This window comes from Plectropomus leopardus, chromosome 9 (assembly GCF_026936395.1).
Source record: "Plectropomus leopardus strain MGB_pleo_1.0 chromosome 9, ASM2693639v1, whole genome shotgun sequence".
Taxonomy (NCBI): Eukaryota; Metazoa; Chordata; class Actinopteri; order Perciformes; family Serranidae; genus Plectropomus; species Plectropomus leopardus.
In genome coordinates, this window is record NC_142184.1 from 13,920,640 (window position 1) to 13,939,767 (window position 19,128).

The 19,128-nt window shown below is 40.7% G+C and overlaps 1 protein-coding gene across 1 annotated transcript in view; it reads right to left on the bottom strand.

Moving 5' to 3' along the window:
* The window catches only part of plxnd1 (plexin D1), a 125,758-nt gene that overhangs the window by 78,412 nt on the left and 28,218 nt on the right, over positions 1 to 19,128 (bottom strand). Inside the window, exons 8-13 of the mRNA XM_042491788.2 lie at positions 12,909 to 13,008; positions 10,353 to 10,451; positions 7,287 to 7,376; positions 6,846 to 6,954; positions 5,599 to 5,756; positions 143 to 288 (exon numbers count right to left, since the gene is read on the bottom strand). Coding sequence (XP_042347722.2) covers positions 143 to 288; positions 5,599 to 5,756; positions 6,846 to 6,954; positions 7,287 to 7,376; positions 10,353 to 10,451; positions 12,909 to 13,008 — 702 coding nt within the window. The remainder of the gene's footprint in view (positions 1 to 142; positions 289 to 5,598; positions 5,757 to 6,845; positions 6,955 to 7,286; positions 7,377 to 10,352; positions 10,452 to 12,908; positions 13,009 to 19,128) is intronic.

The following is a 19,128-nucleotide window of genomic DNA, read 5'->3' on the forward strand; positions in this document are numbered from 1 at the left end:
AAGATGATGTTAAACATTATCAAATAAGCACAAGGGGGAAAAAAGTGAGTGCAAACTGCTATGCTTCAGCAAACACTAACAGAACAGTTCACACATGCTTGTACATGCAAATCATAATTGAGCCATATGTTATAGTACTTACTCAAGAGAGACAGTGTAGAGCTCAGGCAGGAGACTGCATGGCACATTTCCTATGGAGACCTTTACAGCTCCGGCCCTGCGGCCCAGGTTCCTGCCCTGTACTGTCAGCAGGGTGCCTCCTTCCACTGGACCCCTCAGGGGGAAGATCTGACAAAGACAGAGCAAATTAATGAACAGGGAGGAAGAAAAGCCTGTGAAAACCCTGTAATATGCACAATAAATTAGAACTCATTAGTCGATTACCCCCCTAAAAATGTTCCCCTAATGACAGGTGATAATGAATATGATAGAGAATTAAGAGAGCGGAGATGCTGTCTGTGATGCTGACATGGAGGGTGTCTCACAGACCAATAGGACAAGTGGCCTGTGTGAGCGTTCTTCTGCTGAAGACTGAGATCTAATAGAATAGACACACGGTTTAGGTACTATACACACACACACACACACACACACACACACACACACACACACAAAGCAGACTCTTAACTGTGCCAATCTGAGACTCTTCAGCCCCTAATCCTCTACAGCACATGCAAATAAAGAGCAGCCTAAGAGCCCCCTTCACATCCCACAAGAGACAGACAGAGTGAGAGAGAAAGGGCTGGAGAGGCGAGGTGGAGAGCACAGCAGAAAGGTGGATGAGTGGGGAGGCAATTTAGGAGAACTGAGTGTCGAGAGGGGAGTGAATGCTGATGGTGGTGGTGAGAGAGCAAAGCCTCAACAGGGGAATTAATGCACAGTGCTGCTCCCTTTCATCTGTTTTCTTGCGTCTGCTCCGTCAAATTCCTTCGTTCCATTTCTGCCGTTGTTCGGAGGCGTGCTCTCACGCGTCATTTCAGCCCCTGCCTTTGGTCTCTTAACTTTCCATTCAAGAGACGCCGAAAGAAAAAGAGAGGACAGTCACCTCTCCAATCACCACGGAAACGCAGACTCTGAGATAGCATCTTCAGCGCCCAGACAGAAGCAATCTACCCTCATTTTGCCACTGTAGCACAGCTAGCTCAGCTGCGTGCACACTTTTCTGAATGACCCCCCTGGCTGAGCTGAGGTCAGCGCGACCCCTCCGTGTTATTAGCCTGGCTCCGGCTCTATCAGGAACTGAGCTTAAGAATGAAAACAGCACTTCTGTTTGGTCTAGGTGAGGGGACAGGGTTTGGCTCTGCATAAAGATAATTTGAAGCCTGCAACAGTGAAACTATAAACTATATGTTTCCCAGCTAAATCAGGGAGGCAGTTAAGTAAAGATCAACTGTATTAGTTTTAATATCGTATGAAAACAAACCAAGCCATTACTTACAGTGTTTCTGGAGGATCTGCACCACAGGAAATGATGCATATGTTTTTGCTGTTATATTAAAGTCCAATTTTTAGGATTTAGAGGATAACAACAAAGAAATGAAAAATTTTTTGTTTGGTGTATATAATCACCCGAAAATAAGAATCATCCTGTTTTCGTTACCTTAGAATGAGGCATTTATAGCTACATAGGGAGCGGGCTGAAAATTTGTATTTTCGAGGACAGAGAAAGAATGACCCACCTTACTCTACCTCTGAGTGAAAGTTTAGGTATGAGGAGTGGCATCAGTTAGGGTTAGATTAGGGGGAGATGCATTATTCCGCAGAATACTTCGAGGAGCAAAGGCACACTCCATAATGAGCCAAAAAGTGCCACAAGAACACTGATTTTTAACATGAAACTTCTTTTTAGAGTGTTTTTACCAGTTTTAATCACTGGGTCTGTTTGTTTTGGAAAGGAAGAGACCCCTGTGGATAATTTGGCTCCTGGTAAACACCTCTTGAACATCTGGATCTTAAATTATCAGAGAAAAATAAGGTGAGCACACATGCAGCATACCAGCAGGTGCTGGCTAGCCACCCATCTAAACTGATCTTTACATTGTCAGAAAAAAACGCACATTTTAAACGTGAATCTGCTTTATTCAGTATTTTTACTGCTTCAAATCTTTGTGCTTGTTTGTTTGTTTAGGAGAGGAAGAGAGCTCTGTAGATTATCGGCTCCTGGTAAAAACCTCCTGAACAATGAACACTGAAGGAATCCAAACCAGGAGTTCACACTTAGCACATTCAGCTGGTTACAATATGCAATCCTCAATACCAGATGTCACTAAATCCTAAACACTGCTCCTTTAAGCTTTTGGATATTAAGTGATACTATTGTAAATATATACCACCTTTAACAAAAACACATAGCAGCATTCCTTCAGACACATTTAATGCATAAACACAACATAAATCCATGTGCGAGCATATATATTCTGTAGCATGGCAGAAAAGCATCCACGCTCTCTTCTGAGCTCCGCAGTCAGCAGAGTTATTTATCATCGCTATGCGTCTTATAGCACCTAGTGTGTCTCTGCGGTGCCATTGAGCATTGACATCACCATCAGCTGGCATGCTGTTCATTTACACCTCTTACAAGTCTGTGAGTCTTGATTTACAGTGCAAACTCTGCCAGGCCTCCAGGGAGATCACAGGGTGTGAATGTGTCTCTGCAAAAAAAAAACCTCCACAAGGAATGCTGGAGCTATGAAATGCATTTGAGGACTAAATTATTCCACATGCATGTATTCAAATCAAAATTATTTATATTGTATTGTACATGCAGATATGCAACGTGCCAGTTAAACTACCGGACTAATAAAATCCATATGTTTTGTTATTATTATTTTTTAGTTTCCGAATAGATCGCTGTGAGGCTGGAGCTTTCATCTTCCTCGCCTCACTCCAGTTCCTCTGCATCACACTAATCAAGGAGGACGTGAGGACAAAAACAGGAAAAGGCTTCTCACTATACTGTACCCTTCTCCATCCTCTCTCCCAAACCATTTATGTCTCACCCAGATCCCTCTGTTCCCTTTCTTTTCATGTCGTAGATAAACTATGTTTGGCAGTTCCTGTTTTGGAAGCCGGAGTACCTCTAATCAATGTTTTTTTTTGTTAAAACAGTGAACTAGCCCACACACAACATGAGAATAAAGGGCCTGCAGAGATGATAAATGTCTCCATTGTCTTACGTCACTGCATTGAATAGCGGGCATTTTTCACAATTAGGTGCTATGTGGCAAAGTTTAAGGGATAATGAAATCCTCCTCCATGTTATTGATATTTCTGTGCTCGTGATCGAGATTGCATGTGACAAAGCAGAGCAAGAAAAACACATTTCATTATCTTTGCTGTACACACAGTCATATTACAAAGAGCCGCTGCGGTGTGTGTGAATGTTTAAGGAGAGCTGATCTTTTCCTCCTTAAGCCGGGAGTTCTCGGGGCTCAAACCCCTGTGGATTCTCTGGGAAAACATGGCTGCCAAAGCATTGCATCACACACCCCACAAAACCACAGCCCCCAGTATCCTCTATCCAACCCGCTCTCCTGAGACAGAGTGTGTATGTGAGAGAGAGAAAGAGAGAGAGAGCAACAATGGTCTACCCACGCATATGGCATCTCAGCCCGGCTAACTTCAGTCACGTAAGAAGTCCACATAAGTTAGACTCTCACAGAGCATCCTGTTAGTCACAGTTTGCTGACAGCTACAAAGAGTGAAGGATAAACGTGAATGCTTCAATATGGCCTATTTGAGTGAAATATCTTGTGTGTGTGTGCAAGAGTGAGTGTGTGTCTGCCTACTTTGTTTTGCTTGCTTATTCTCCTGGGCCAACCAGGTTTTATCTACAGGAAGTTCAAGTCGACTGGGTATCATGTGAGCCATGCTTCCCATGACCGCCTACAAGAGCTTTGCTGATATAATGAAAGCTTCAGTAGCAACGGGAGGACGGCTGTAAACACACTCCCATTACGGCCGGACAAACAACTGAATATGATCATGCAAATGAACTCCATAAAGAGTTTAAAGGAAGGCCTTGCCGGTAATCGTGATGACCATGCTGACGTGACCGCAGTCAGATGCTGTGCAAGATAAACGCTCCTTGTGGTCACTGTGGTTTCACTCTTTTTGTGGATCGCAAATCTCAAACCTCTCCTGGTTCTTATTTGCTTTCTTTTAGTTCCTGTGGTTTCCTACACAAAGAGCTCTACATATGTAGCCCGTCCACACAGTTTACACTCATACTGTAGTTACTCAGGGCAAAAGGTGTTCCCATGCCCTTCTGAGTGATTGCAGATTGACTCGACTGTGTCCCCCGAGGGCTGTGGCTAAGTGAGTGTTAGTGTTATTACTGAGTGAACTGCTTTAATGAGACTCTATTCACACACTCCCTCAGCAGCTGACGCTGGACAGACAGGGCAAGGGGGCATTGCACCATGTGAGTGACCCTATGATTCACCATTTTACAGCTTGAAAACAGAGTCTGGAGGCTGCCGAGACGAGGTGGACAGTGTGGGAGGATGAATTTGTAGCCTGGATTCATGTTTAACCTGCACTAAAGCCATCCTTAGGACTGAGTGTCCTAGGCTTCAGCATCAAATGTTGCATTTACAGCCCCGGATCTAAATATATATCAGCTAAATATATATTTTTCAAAATTATGTAAGAAGGGGCCCTATAGTAAAAAAGCCCTAGATCTGATAATCTGTCATAGAGAACCCCAGGAATAAGTCTGTCAGCTTGTCAGCAGCTCCGGTTCCCTCCATCCGGGTTTTTTGAATGGGTTTTTCGTTAGAGGCCTTAAATAAGGTCTTTGATTAACACAAGCTTAAGAGACTTTCAAGTTTTGTTCCATGACATAAAATACATCAGTAAATACACCACTCACAAACTTTGAAGCTCTTATGCATTTTATAAAAAAGGCGTTTGCTGGCCAAAAGTAGACTAGAGAACGTCATCAAGCCGAACTGTGCTGAACACAGCTTTACAGCCTCATAATGGTGGCGACACAACGGTTGTGTAGTTTGTTAATAGCCCAAAATTTGCTTTTTACTTTTGGCGACTGCATTTGGGCTTCAAAAATCCTGAAAGTGGTGTTCATTTGTAAACATTATCTTGCTGAACAAAATATTTATGCATCATAAACATTTTTATTCTACAAAAATTATTTTGGGCAATAATCCAATATCCAATGGAAAAATCTCATGGGCTTTTTGACGGGGAAACAGGGTGACCCTAATTTCCGCATCAGCCTACAGAAAAACATCTTCCCTGCACTATTTTATTGTGTTCCTGCATTACAGCCCTTAAAAATAACATATTGTTGATCAAAACCGCAATTTTAACAACTTTTGTAAAAGGATTGTGTTATTCGAATTACTAACGATCACTAATATTTTTAAAATTACAATTCCTGATGAATCTGGAATGTTAAAAGACAGTTTTAAAGGGTGAATAAGATTCCAGAGTGCATTAAAAAGCATGAAAATAGAGTTTGTTCATAAAAAAAAAAAATACAGCACAGAAGGTTTCCCCCAGACCACCCCGACACAGATTTGGGCCAAGCCTCCCATGTCCTTGAAATCTAGAAACGCCCCTGACCTGCACTCTTACCTTGTGGATCTCAGGAGGCGGACACTGATCCCTGATTGGCTCGCAGTCATCCCTCGGCCTGCAGCTGTTTTCACACCAGCCGCAGAGGTGGCCCTGATCCTCCCGGCCCCAGCACTGAGAGCAGTCTGAACTGCCCACTCCGCAGTTGTACACTTCCACTAGAGGGAGATGGGCGGTGGGAGAGAGACAGAGAGGCAATTATCATTAGAATGTGGCATTATTGAACTGTGTTTGCCTGTTCGGGTTAACTTACAATACTTTAGACTCCGAAAATACTTTTATAGCTTATCTGAACCATATGGGCTGCATGCTCTGAATAAACAGCAGAGGCATTTGCAGAATGATATATTCATGGCTATAAAAATAAACCAGGAAAAAAGAGAGCTAGAGGAGTGGCAGAGAACAAAGCCAGTGAGAAACAGATGATTATGTTCATGTTCCAATGTGCCTCCCAGTACGAAATCCCATTTGTATCCCTGCATGTGCATCTGTGCATGCATTTGTGCACACATTGCTATGTATTAGTGTGTGCGATAGTGTGTGTCTTTAAAAATTTGATGACTCTGCATGTTATGAGGCCACCGTCATGTCCTTAGCAGTGCAGGGTGTCTGGCAGCGGCCAAGAGCTGTTGTTCACATGTTCTACACATGGACTGTGAACAGCACATCTGGGACTGGGATAGGCAAGGGCTGGCTTGTAGAGGCACTAAACAAAACACACTAAGTTCAACAACAAGCAGGCCACTTTTCCATCATCCCACTGTTGTCATGGAGCTCAAAATTGTATTTGCAACAATAGATGCGGACATGGCTTGTAAGAGGCATTGATAACACCTTAAATTGCAGCTCCTCAGGTTCTATAATCATTATGTGTAATTAGACGGTAGCTGAATATGATATTATGGTAAATTACTAGTTGGCAAATTATGTGTTGTAATACACAAACTACTATTATTGCAAAGTGAAAGGCGGTCTAACGGTGTTTGTCCCTGTAAGCGATTCTTCATTTTCCCTTCCAGGTTTAATCAAATCCAACAATCTCATCAGAAAAACATTCGTGCACAGGTGAAATGCATTCTGGGAGCCGCAGTGTCAGCTATGTCAGTTTTTCCCTTGTTTTTGTGAGTTTCTAATTACGCTGCAAATACAAGAGAGCCGAGCAGCTGAAGCGTAACAGATGGAGACTGTATTTTTCCTTTTTTTTTTGTTTCCTGCATGTCTACATAACAATGAGTCCAATGTCTTACCTCTCATGGGCTGAGGGCTGTCCACAAACACATCTTCCCCCCGCCCACTGAAGAATCCTCTCCTCCTCAGGTTGAGGTGGTAAATCTGACTCCGCTGATTAGTCGACAGCTATATGGACAGAAAGGCAGAGGGGCAATAGTAAAACAGATTGTGCTGGACATCTCCTCTGTGTGAATGTGAGTCATTTTGTCTCTGCATGAATTTACTCCCTCTCACTGTTGCTCTACATAATAATGGGTTCTTAGTCAACTTAGAAACAAGGGTTTAAAATAATTGGAATGCAAAGTTAATGAAAGTTATTAACAAGGCTTAAATAAAACAATAATGAACACACTGAACCAGTGAGTGCACAGTAACTGAGCTGCAGCTTAACTGATCTTTATTCAGATTTGGGAAATGGACTCACTAGTTATTTCTGGTGGGTTATTGTCTGTACTTACTGTTACTCCGCTGCACTTGACAGTCGAGCTGTTCAGCCATGTGGCCTCATATCGCTGCTCTGTCCCAAAGTCACACTCTAGGTCCTCCCCCTGTTATGCAAAGAATTTATTTTAAACAATGTCAGGGTTTCAACAATTAAAGGTGAGTCAGATTCAAGACTTAATACTGTTTTGATGCAATTCGTAATTACATTTAAAACAGAGAGCTAATTGAATAAAATAAAGAACATGAAGTACTTAGGACTGGGGACAATTTGTCCATGTTACTGCATCATAAAACATGTCTTTTTTGTCATGTGGTGCAGCCCAGGGCAGAACAGAACTGGTGTAGCAGTTTTCTATATTTTTATGTTATGTTGTTTTTTGCTTATCTCGCCTATTACACATGGTATGATGTCACGGGAGTTCAACCTGAAATAATAATTGTCTGTTGATTCACTGTTCACCTGCATGGCGGAGGACGGAAGAAGTGAGTTGTTGTGTTCACTTGACCACAAACCTAACAGCATCCACCTTTGCAAATATCTACTTCTTGTACTTGATTTTATTTGCATTTTCTGTCATTGAAATGGACAATAAATCTTTAAACACATAACATGAAGTGGAACTAGATTACTAAAAGGCGCGTCAAACAGGTGTTGACTGTTCCCTGTCTCAGCCTCCCAGGGGCTGATGGTAGTTTCAACAGCTAGACCGAGTTGCTACAGCTAGCGTTTGTTGGTCAGTTTTTTGGGGCAATTTTGAGTTTCTCACTCTGCATGTAGGATTTCACTTCCTAAATTCTCATTGTACCAAGTTTAAAAAACTTTTTGCATGAAATAAACAGAATCTCATATGCATTGCATTGTACCATTTTTAAAAATGCATCAAAATCTTGGTTGTATAGACACATTTTGTTGAATTTGTACTTTCCAATGTCGTTTTGCAATCCTAATTTGTGTGACATTAATACAAGAGGCCCTCTGTCAATTATTTTTTTAAAAAGACGATGTTATCAATTATTTTGACATCACACATCAGAACATTCTTTTTATAAAAACCTCTTCCCATGTCCTAGCATTTTTAAGATTTTCAATTGATTTAAAGTTCCAATGTGTAGGATTTTGGGGGATATCTTGGCATAAATGGAACATAATATTATAAGTATGTTTTCTCTGGTGTATAATCACCTGAATATAAAAATAATTGTGTTTTCGTTGCCATAGAATGAGACGTTTATATCTACATAGAGAGCGGGTCTTTGTCTATGGAGATCAGCAATTTTTACAGTAGCCAAGAATGGACAAACACAGCACTGGTTCTACATTGGGCCATTAGCGATTTGTGTTGGCCATCAAAGTCAGCAGGCCTTGTGCAACAAAAGCGTCCCAAAAACAATTATTTTTTAAATTCTTATTCAGCGTTTGACCAGTTTAAATCACTGTTTGTTTTGGAGAAGAATGTGTCCCTTTAAGATATTTTAATGCAAACTAAGGTCTTATTTTAGACAGTTGAATTGTATGCCTTTTAAAACTTTTTAAGGATCCGCGGGATCCTTGATATACTTCAACAATAACAAGGGAGCAAACTGTGATATCATGCTGTTCTCAGAATGAGATAACCGCTTGCTTTAGGAGAAATGACTCCCCAACATGTCTGGTAACAATTGGCAACTCACAAAGAGAACCAGGAAACTAAAATAACCCACAATAATTGTCGCTGCAAGGGAATGAAGCAATCCATTCAAAATTCATATTCATAAACATCTGGACTCCCACACCTCTGTAAGTCAACTGGGAGCCAAGGTAATGAATATGAATTCATTCTTCATAAAATCAGAGCCCTGAGTTTATGTGAAGGTAAGACCATAAAGAAGCTCGGATAGGTAAGAGCAGTAAAAGGTAATTACTTAAAGTGGAAGCAACCATTTGTCTGTGAATCCAGCCTGCTTAAATTGGTCTACTTTTATCGCCCTCTCCAGGATTGGTCCGTGCTTTTTTGACACCAGAGAGGCTTGATTTTTTTGGCTTGTCGGAGTGTTTCTTCCCAGAAACACTTCGACATACGGCACACTGAAATGTTCCCTGGTGCTCAGTCTTAGAACTAATAGATACTGGAGGACAAACTTTGCAAGAACTTGCTTGTTGCTACATGTTTTGGTATGACTCTTTATCACAGTTAAGTCAAAATAGTTTATTTTAGGCCCGTTAAAAAAAAAAGTGTGGGAACCGAACCAAAATTCACCACAAATTCCAGAGCGATGGCAGAGCAATGGCAATGCTGTTTGGAGAGCAGGAATATGAGTGACACCACATTTTCACTGTGTTGACATGATGAAGACATTATTTAAACAACATCAGATTGTATAAAATATATATAAATAATAAAGGGTAACACTGATAGCCAGTCACATCCACACTGCCCTGAGGACGTGTGTGTGTGTGTGTATCTGTACGTGACTCAATGTCTGTCACCATAGCAACACACCAGGAGAGGGCTCAAAAGGCCAGCCAGGGTTAGGCGTGTGACTGACCACGCCTGGCAACTAGTCAGCACTGGAATTTTTAGAAGATCCCAGTTGTGTCCTTATCAGCGATGCAGGATCAGCGTCTGACTTGCTCAGAGTGGATTTAGGATGAGAATGGGAGTTTAATAAAAAAAAAAATAAAAAAATCTGGAAAGACTTGGCGAACTAAAAATGAACACGAGTCAAATAAAGCTCCTGCCGTGTGTGCTGCCTCAGACCGACTGCACATTGTACACTGTGCTGACGAAGACCCAACTCAGCTAGTCACAGTCAGATACCGGAGGCATGGCGGGCCCCGACAGCTGAGCCGTGAGCAACATAAGCATAAAGATCCTCACTCATTCTTCATTTTCATCTCTGTCTCACAACATGGAGATCACCCAAACTCAGGTCTAGCTCATTCATTGACCCAAATCGAAGCATAAAAAAATATCCATCTGTGTTTAACTCAGCTTGAAGCGAAGGCACCATATGCTTCTCTTTTATTCCAATCATTTTCGCAGCATGCATTTTGGACAAAGGCCAAGTCCAGCTCCGTAGCTGGAGGTTGTCTGGCGTACCTCCTGGATGTTGCTGAGCGATATGGTGAAGTCCTGGGCCATTTCGGACGGTGCTGGAGGAACCTCTGAGGCCACCAGGCTGGGACAGGAAGCCGCACTCTGTGGAGAGTTGGGGTGTGGGGGCAGGAAGTGACATATAGGAGTTAAGGAAAACAATGGCTCTCCTGCACATATCCGCAACCCAAAATACCTGTCCTGTTTATCTGGAGGAGGAGGAAATGAGAGGGTAAAGTCTCGCTCTGAGGGAAACAACAATAGCTTCAAATAGAGAGACGATGAGGGATTAGAAAAACAGACCCACCGGACACTGTGATGGGCTCAGCAGAACAGGAAAACCACCTCCGCATCTACTTATGACCTACATTACAAACACCTAATCCAGTTTCTTCATGTTAAAAAAAAAAAATTAAAAAGTGACATAAAAAGCACAAGCCTCTTGTGCTTTAATATGTTTGTTTTAGTGTATCTTGGGATCTGAAACTGCACGCCTGACTAGGATTTATTGCGTTTCCTTAGAAAAATGCAATGATGTCTTTATTACTTCACTTGTTTAACAAAAGCAGCTCTTTCCCTTGTCAGGGGGTCCTGTTATATAAAGCCGAACGTTAAACACTCGCAGCCATAAAACACAACAAGATCACTTGACCAGCAGCTGACCAGAGGACTGTGAGTCACATCCTCTCCCCTCTAACTGGGACCAGTACACACTTTGAAATAAAAGTGCTAACAAGGACCATATAGAGTTATTCAGCTTTTCCCCATAGGTGGACCCAATTTTAATATCTGGAACCCTTTTAGAGGGTTCCAGATAGAACAATCTTTGAACCATCTATTACTTATTTTTCCACCAACATAGAACGGATTCCATTCTGGTTCCTACACCTCATTTTGAACCATTTTGACCAAAAATAAATGGGTTTGGAACCCAAAAAGTTGGTTGTCAACTAGAAACAAAAAAATAGTTTTTTCTTGACCTGAAGTACATACCATGAGGACATCAGTACGCTTGTCATTTTCTACAGGTTGGAAATGGAGATGATGAAGGCAACAAGAGACGAAATCATTGGGGGAAAAAAGAGCATGCAGTGGTTATATATTCTTGCTTTAAAAAAAAAAAAAAACCTTTCTAATAAGACAACAAAAGTTCACAGGTAATTAATGTATTCTGCCATCCTGCTACTACTACTTATTTCAGTTGCACACTGGACAACTCTTCCTATTGATGAAGCAACCTTGATTACAGTGGTTTTGATTAAAACTAATGGAAATGCAGGCTGGTAGGCAATGTAGCACCAAGAGTCTTGGTAATGTAGTGGAAAAGGGGTATTTGAGAGGTTCTACAAATTGGCTCAGTGGGGGGCTTCATAACCAGAAAGTGACCTACAGGGTCAGGGACGATATGGTGCCATGCAATCACCATGGTTCACAATACCATATTTTGGAGAAGGGAGATTGAGTGAAATCACTGCTACAAAGCCCATCAACTATGGCAGAACACAAGTAAAATCAATTTATGAAGAGGATTCCAGATATATGAGTAAACGCTGAATATTTGAGGGTGAGGATCTTTAGACACCCATGCTTTCAACAATCCTTTGTGATTTATTTATTTTTTTTCAAAGGGTTCTTTTGATGAAGAAATTCCTAATTGAACACTTAGTCTTACAAAGAAGTCTTTCTTCAAAAAAAGGGTTTTTTTCAGAAGCAAATGGTTTTGGAACCTATTTGGACTCTTTATTTCTAAGAGTGCACTGTGAGTGGACAGACGATCCCAGCGCCCTCAGGGGCTGCAGTCTGCTGGGAGGACGCCTCTTCATACAGGCCACAGAACCAGAGGGGACAGGAATAACATGATGGCTGACTTAATCTTAATGTTGTCAGAAACACGCACAAAGGACATCTGGGGAGCTGTAATTGGTTTCAATGAGGCCACTCTAGATTGGGATAATTTTCCCAGTTTTACAGCCTTTTCATGCACTCGTGCCAAAGCTTTTACAGTATTTGATTTGTTTGCTTTTCAGTGTAGTTAACACCCTCATGGAGCTTTTGCACTGCCAAGCATGCATCTACATAATCCATTTGTACAGTTACCTACTTAAAATGAAGGGATATATGAAGCTGAAAATGTAGGTGTAGATTTATCTCACTGCTGGCAACAAGCAGTCTTGACATTTTGCGATAATTCTCCTGTAAAAAAAATAGGGGCGCAGTGAATCTACCCTTCGACATGCTGAGATATCAAACTGCCAAAAGAGAAACTTTAGAGGAGTTTTAAAATGCTACATCACCCTGTGAGGACTCGGTTAAACCAGAACCTCCTGAGATTTTATAGTTTCAACATTTCTCTACACGATGCGGTTGAGACACTTGTAACCTCATACTGAATTACCACATGATTGCTCTTGCCTAACCCGTCTGGACTCAGATCATTACAGCAGTGGTTGGACAGCAGAGTCTGGATCATGTCTGAGGCTCTGACTTATAGGATCTTGATGTTATGAGATCCTGCAGGCGTCTGTTCAATTGATGGATTAATGAAGAAGCAGAATTACTCACCTCCAGCAGGTTGTGCTTTGACTCATCTTTACTGGAGACACATAGGTGGCTGTCAGGGTCCCAGTAGCACTTCCACCTGGTGCTCAGGCAGCTCACACATCTGACATAGACAGACACAGACACATGGAAAGAGTTGAGATACAAGAATCTAACTGAGCCAAATCTCCAATGTTATCCCCATCTTGATCTACACAGTCTTTTCAAAAGTTGAGTATGTGGCCTATTTTGAGAGTTACACAAACTGAGTGGCTGAACTGATTACAGGCGTCAGAGTTTAACTATAGTAAAAGGAAGCAATGATTAGTCACAGTAGCAGGCACATTCATTCCACAGTTACAACACAGCCAGCCGGGAGGTCACACTGGGCCAAAACTGCTGGGATGAAACAAAACACTCGCAGTGTGTGTAACAGCGTCTGTATTTCCATCTTTCTGAGTACAATTTGGAGTTTAACAGCTCCTAAGTTTGGACATTTTGGCATGTTGCTCCATCAGGTACAGACTCCATAAAGTTTATGCTCATTTGTCCAAAAATGCCCAAATATACAGGTTAAAGACATGCTTTCTTTAGGAATTGATATTGGGAGTGCAGAGTCTAAAAGCTGCAGATTTCTGTCAGTCCTTGTTTTGTCAACATGATGTTTGACAGCTTTTACCTGATCTTCAGTTAAGGATAAATCTGGGGATATTTTTGTAATTGTTAACAAATCTCATGAAAACACTAAAACCATGACCTCATCCTGCTAACAAGTATTGCCCGTGTATCTAAAGCCTGATATAATCCCTCTGTGCCAGGAGCACCTAATGAAAACACATCAGTGAGCTGCACTTTTGCACTGGGTGACATGTTCCTTCATTATGATCAACATGGGCTCTGCAGATTATTTTGAGTCCACCCCCACACACACTGTTTTGCTACCTTTAATACTCACTACTTCACCACATCCACAGCTGAAATTGGTCCACAGCAAATTCACGTTTTACTCCTGTTTGAGTAATGTTTTCTATAAACTACCGTCCCCAGCTGTTTGAGAAAATTACTTAGCCTTAAAAAATGAAACTCACATTTATGACCACATTTTAAAGGTTTACATTCAGCAGGAATAAATGGGCTTGGGACTGAGAGCCACAGACAGGGCATGGAAGTTTTAAGAGACAGATAAACACATTTTTGGGATTTGTTGACAATAACAAAAATATAGATTATCACAACCCTTATCCTTTAAAGTAACATTATACAACAAACAGCACATTCTCCTTCTTACAAATGAGGCAAATTTGTGATCTAAGGCTTTATACTCTACATTTAAATGAAATAAACTTGAAACTTGAGTTCAAATGCAAAAATACAAACTTTTGCTCAATTCAATACATTTAGCAGTTTTGCTATAAGAGCCTTTCTTGGTCTGGTATGATGGCTAATGTTAACTTAAATTACTGAATAAATCTGCTCACTTAAAGGAATATTTCACCCACAAAATGATGATTTCATATCAATTACTCATCCTATGTTACGTTGAACTAAAGTAAAAGAGCATTTAACTACAGCAAAATTTCAAAACTATCCCGTCATTTGTTTACAAACCCTCACAGAACTCATGCAGTATAATCCAAGTCTAATTTATACAGATGTATGTTCAGTGCTTCCAAAACACATGCATTTTTTGCTAAAAAACCTTACTATTCAAAACACTTCAGTATAAACTGTCTCACACACCACTGAGTAGTGCACCTGCCCAGGCATTTTAAACTGTTCAGTGAACGCACAGGCAGAGTTCAAATGCATATGCTTTCCCAGGTGCGCTACTCGTATGCAGACGTGTTTTAAATTTTCTGATTTGAGTAAAAATGCATGTGTTTGGAAAGTACTAAGCAAAAAAGTGTATAAATGAGACTTGGAGAATACTGCACAAGTTGTGTGAAAGTTTGTGAAAATGATTTGATACAGTTTTACTGTTCTTAAACGCAAACTCCTTTCATTTTAATTCATCAAAAGTTTTCTTTATTTTTGGATTCTTCATTCACTGTGGAGGCATGCAAGAAAAACAAAGCTTTTTCTAGCAAATTGAACATAACACAGGGTGAGTAACTGATATACGCAAGATATTTTTCCTTTAATGTTTACTACTTACACAACATGTTTTGTTCGCATATACCATTTTACAGTGAATGACAGTGGCAGCGATTCATTAGACATTACAGAACTGAGTTTAAGTTAGAGGGTTGGTTCACTCAGATCACTAACAAGTTGTTATCTAGACAAACTGATATTTTAAGTTTTGTTTTCTGAGCTTTTGAGAGATTAATCTGTGAGATTTCTGCCACTACCTCAATATAATTATCTATGAACATTTGCAGTATCGTGATTTAGGTGATCTACCCGTCTGGATGAGTTATGGTTAGACGTGTAATTGAAAAGATGCTGTGGATGAAGTACAAACGTGTGTGTGTGTGTTCCAAATAAACTAAACTACCTTAACTGGAACACCACTGTATAGTTTGTGTGTAAGTCGGGTGTGTGTCACTGTACTGCCTCCGGGAAGAGACAGATGTCCCACACCAGGAATGATAGTGCCTCCAGCGATAGCAGCACTCTGAGGAGGTCTTTAGACTGGGGGAGTAGAGCGGGATGGGTGTAAGGGGATGAAGAAATGTTATCGAAACGTGTGTGTGTGTGTGTGTGTGTGTGCACGTGCATGTGTGTGTGTGTTGTGATTAGAAGCAGACGGGCCCCTCAAGGCTCTTATCAGCTGCAGCTTTTCTGTTTTCCCTGACTCCCTTTCTGTCCCACTAAAACACCTTTACACTACCACACACTATTTGCACACTTTCTCTGCTTGACCTAACACTGACAGTAAATACCCTGTGACACTGCCCACCCTGAGTCATAATGACCATGCGCACACACAACACACACACACACACACACACACACACACACACACACACACACACACACTAAGTACACAGTCAGGCTCACACTCTCAGGGCCTCTCAGTGGACACAGCGGTTAAACACACATCCTCAATCACGTCTCTGTCAAAGAGAAATACGTCCAAAAGAAAAGACGAGTTTTCAGGGGGAGTGACAGAGAGAGACAGAGACGGGGCAGCAAACGGACAGAAACAGACGAGGGAGAGGAGGTAAAAGAGAAAGGAGAAGTGGGAAAATTTGAGACATAAAAAGCAAATAAAACAGAGAAAGAGTGTGTTTGTGTGTGTGTGTGTGTGTGTGTGGCTGAGGGACATAAAGAGAGTGAGAGAAGCGGTGTGAGAGGGCAGGTTAGGTGGTCGTCCTACTGGGCTGTTTGGTGAGACTGGAATGCTGTCGTCTGGTTGTCATTAACACTCTGCCTAGTGACCACTTTGAATGGGTCATGGGAGAACTGTCTAAACACTCTCTCACACACACACAAACACAGTCAAACAGAAAAACACACAAACTGATTCAGCACACAAATGTTGCATCATGAATAAAGAGCTCTTAAATCTGTAGATCAGAATTTTTCTCTACGCAGATGAGATTCAAACTTGCAAAACTATTAACGATATTTTGTTTCCCCTGATAAAAATAAGCATATCTCTTTTTTAAGACATCAGTAGATGATGTTTCCTTATTTCTAGTATCTTAATTGTGAATTATTGCAGTGGGACTAGCTAAAGGGCTATTCCAGTGATTTGGCATTACAATTTCATTAATTTGGTGGAGAGAAAATCAATGTAAACATTAAATCAGAAGAAGATGAGATATTCTGAATTTCAGTCCATATTAAGCTCCAAAAATGCTGGATCTTAAATTTTTCATAATGCAACTTAAAGAGGTATTGCACTGCTGGACGGTATTTTTATAAAACTAGGCTGTCTATTAAGTAGAAATATACAAATACTTTTGAAATTGGTGCTACATGACCAGAAAAAAAGGGGGAAAAAGCTGCGGCATTTGCTTTTGCTGAGGAGCTAGAAATACTACAACTACCAGAATGTGCCCTGCACCAGATGAATTAGCACCACCTATAAAACTGCTCCCACTCCACAAGAAACAATATAGTGACTGGCTGGTAAAAAAAACTATTTCAAATCACAGTTAAATAGTAAGTAAAAACATATTTTGGAAACTGTTTAAAATGTATCAGAATCTTGGTTTATATTTGATTAGTACGGCTTAGTTTTACTGCTTGATCTGCGTCTTTCTCTATTTGCTTCCATGCTCTTTGTGTCTGCAGCAGTGGGATTATGAAAATGCAGAATTACAATCTGTAGTTTGAGCAACCACCCTCGAGCAGCTCAGATTTCAGCTACAAGATGAGCAGGGAGATCTGAGCGCTGGTTAGATGGAGGAAAGTTTACCACAGTCTCATTTACACAAACTACCCACACTGTAACAATTTACAAAGCTAGTTGAAAATCTGCAGAATATCTCCTTAATAGCATCTTCTTTGGTAGTCTAGCATCTTTCAACATGCCATCATATTTATTCTTGTTGTGTCTTTTTAATCTAATTAATTCTTTAATCTATTTTTTTATTTCACTCTGTTTTATTACTATTGCTGTTATTATAGCTTTTAATCTATTTTATTATCACTATTTTTATTGTCTAGCGTGCATTGTTCTCAAATTGTTAAACTGTTAAATTGTTTTTGTCTTTGTCAAATTTATCTTGGCTGTCATTGGTTGTTGTAGCTATTCTGCATTTAATTACACTGCATCAGAGATTTACATTTATTGATTCATATGGGCAGCAATTCATCAATTTTTACAAAACTGAAACAACTAGTCAATTAATCAAGTATCTGATCAAGAGATAATTGATCTGCAACTATTTTGATAACGAGTTAATCTTTTATGCCATTTCTTCAAGCTAAAATCACCTAACATTACCAAGTTTTATCTTCTCAACAATAGCTGCTTTGCTTTGTCTTCTGTGATGGTAGACTGTGTTTCTTTGTTGGTCAGACAAAACAGCAATGGGAAGATGTCACCTTGGACTTTGTGAATGGCATTTTTCACCATTCTCTGTCATTTGATAGACCAAACAATTAGTTGATTATTGGAGAAAATAAAGAGTAGAATTAATCAATAATGAGCTCGGTCATTAGTTGCAGCACTTTGGCAGAGATTCAGCAGTACGTGACTGACATTGTCTCACCTCGTCGTGTGTACTGACAATTTGTTTTGCTCAAGTAATTTAATCTTACACTAAAGCAGCATGGGATGGCAGATGTTCCAATCTTATATTCACTTTGCAGTAACTTACTTTTATAGGTCTTCCTATGTGATATTGATGGTTGGTATGCACGCTCTTGCCTTGAGAAGAAAATTAGAGGAATAAACTATTTAATTGGAGCCCAACAGTTAAGTACTTTTTGTAATGCACCTTGAGTATTGTTGCATGAATGCGCGCACACCTGGTCCCTCTTGTACAGATCTCACCCATACAGATAACATAAAAAATTCTCAACACAAAGACATTTCAGCTGTAACATATCAAAAAGCCTAAATGATGCCTCAAAACAAAGAGACTCTGCTATCCAGTTTCATTGTGGGGAAGTGGCTCATAAGACTCTCTTTAGGGATTATTAAAAAAAACAGCTTGAAGTGATTAAAATCAGACAGAGTATAGCAGCTCCGCAGTTTGCAGCCCAATGCTCATCCTGTGAGAATGGCACTTTGCTCATTATCACCTTCAACAAACCACCGTCTAATTTCACACTCCTGAACCTCGCCGAGCACTGAGGCCATGTGCACATATTGGGTGCAGTCTTGCACACATGTACCTGCAACTGCTGTGTTCACACCTCCACACTGTTTTCAAAAAGTGAACAAAAAGGGACACACCCAAACGATTTCAATCTCCTGGAGTCACACACACAATAATGCACATGTACACAGACACACACACACACTAATGCTCCTCTAAGCCGAAGATCTGCCAATCAGATAAAGTGGATCCTCTGACATGGTCCAACATGCAGGAGGAAGCCAGCTGGATTGCCTTGAGATATGAGAAAGCCCTTTTTGTGACCAGGCCGTACGAGTCGCAGTCCTTTACAAAAACAAACATCAACATGGCCAGCCAGACATACATATCCAATTTCCTTTGGCTTAACGTTTACAGCATATTAATCCCACATTTGATCCTGCACTGAGAAACCTTGAGTAAGCCAAATACACAATAATCCCTCCAAGAGGACGTGTCGGCAATATTTACCCGCTGAGGCCTAA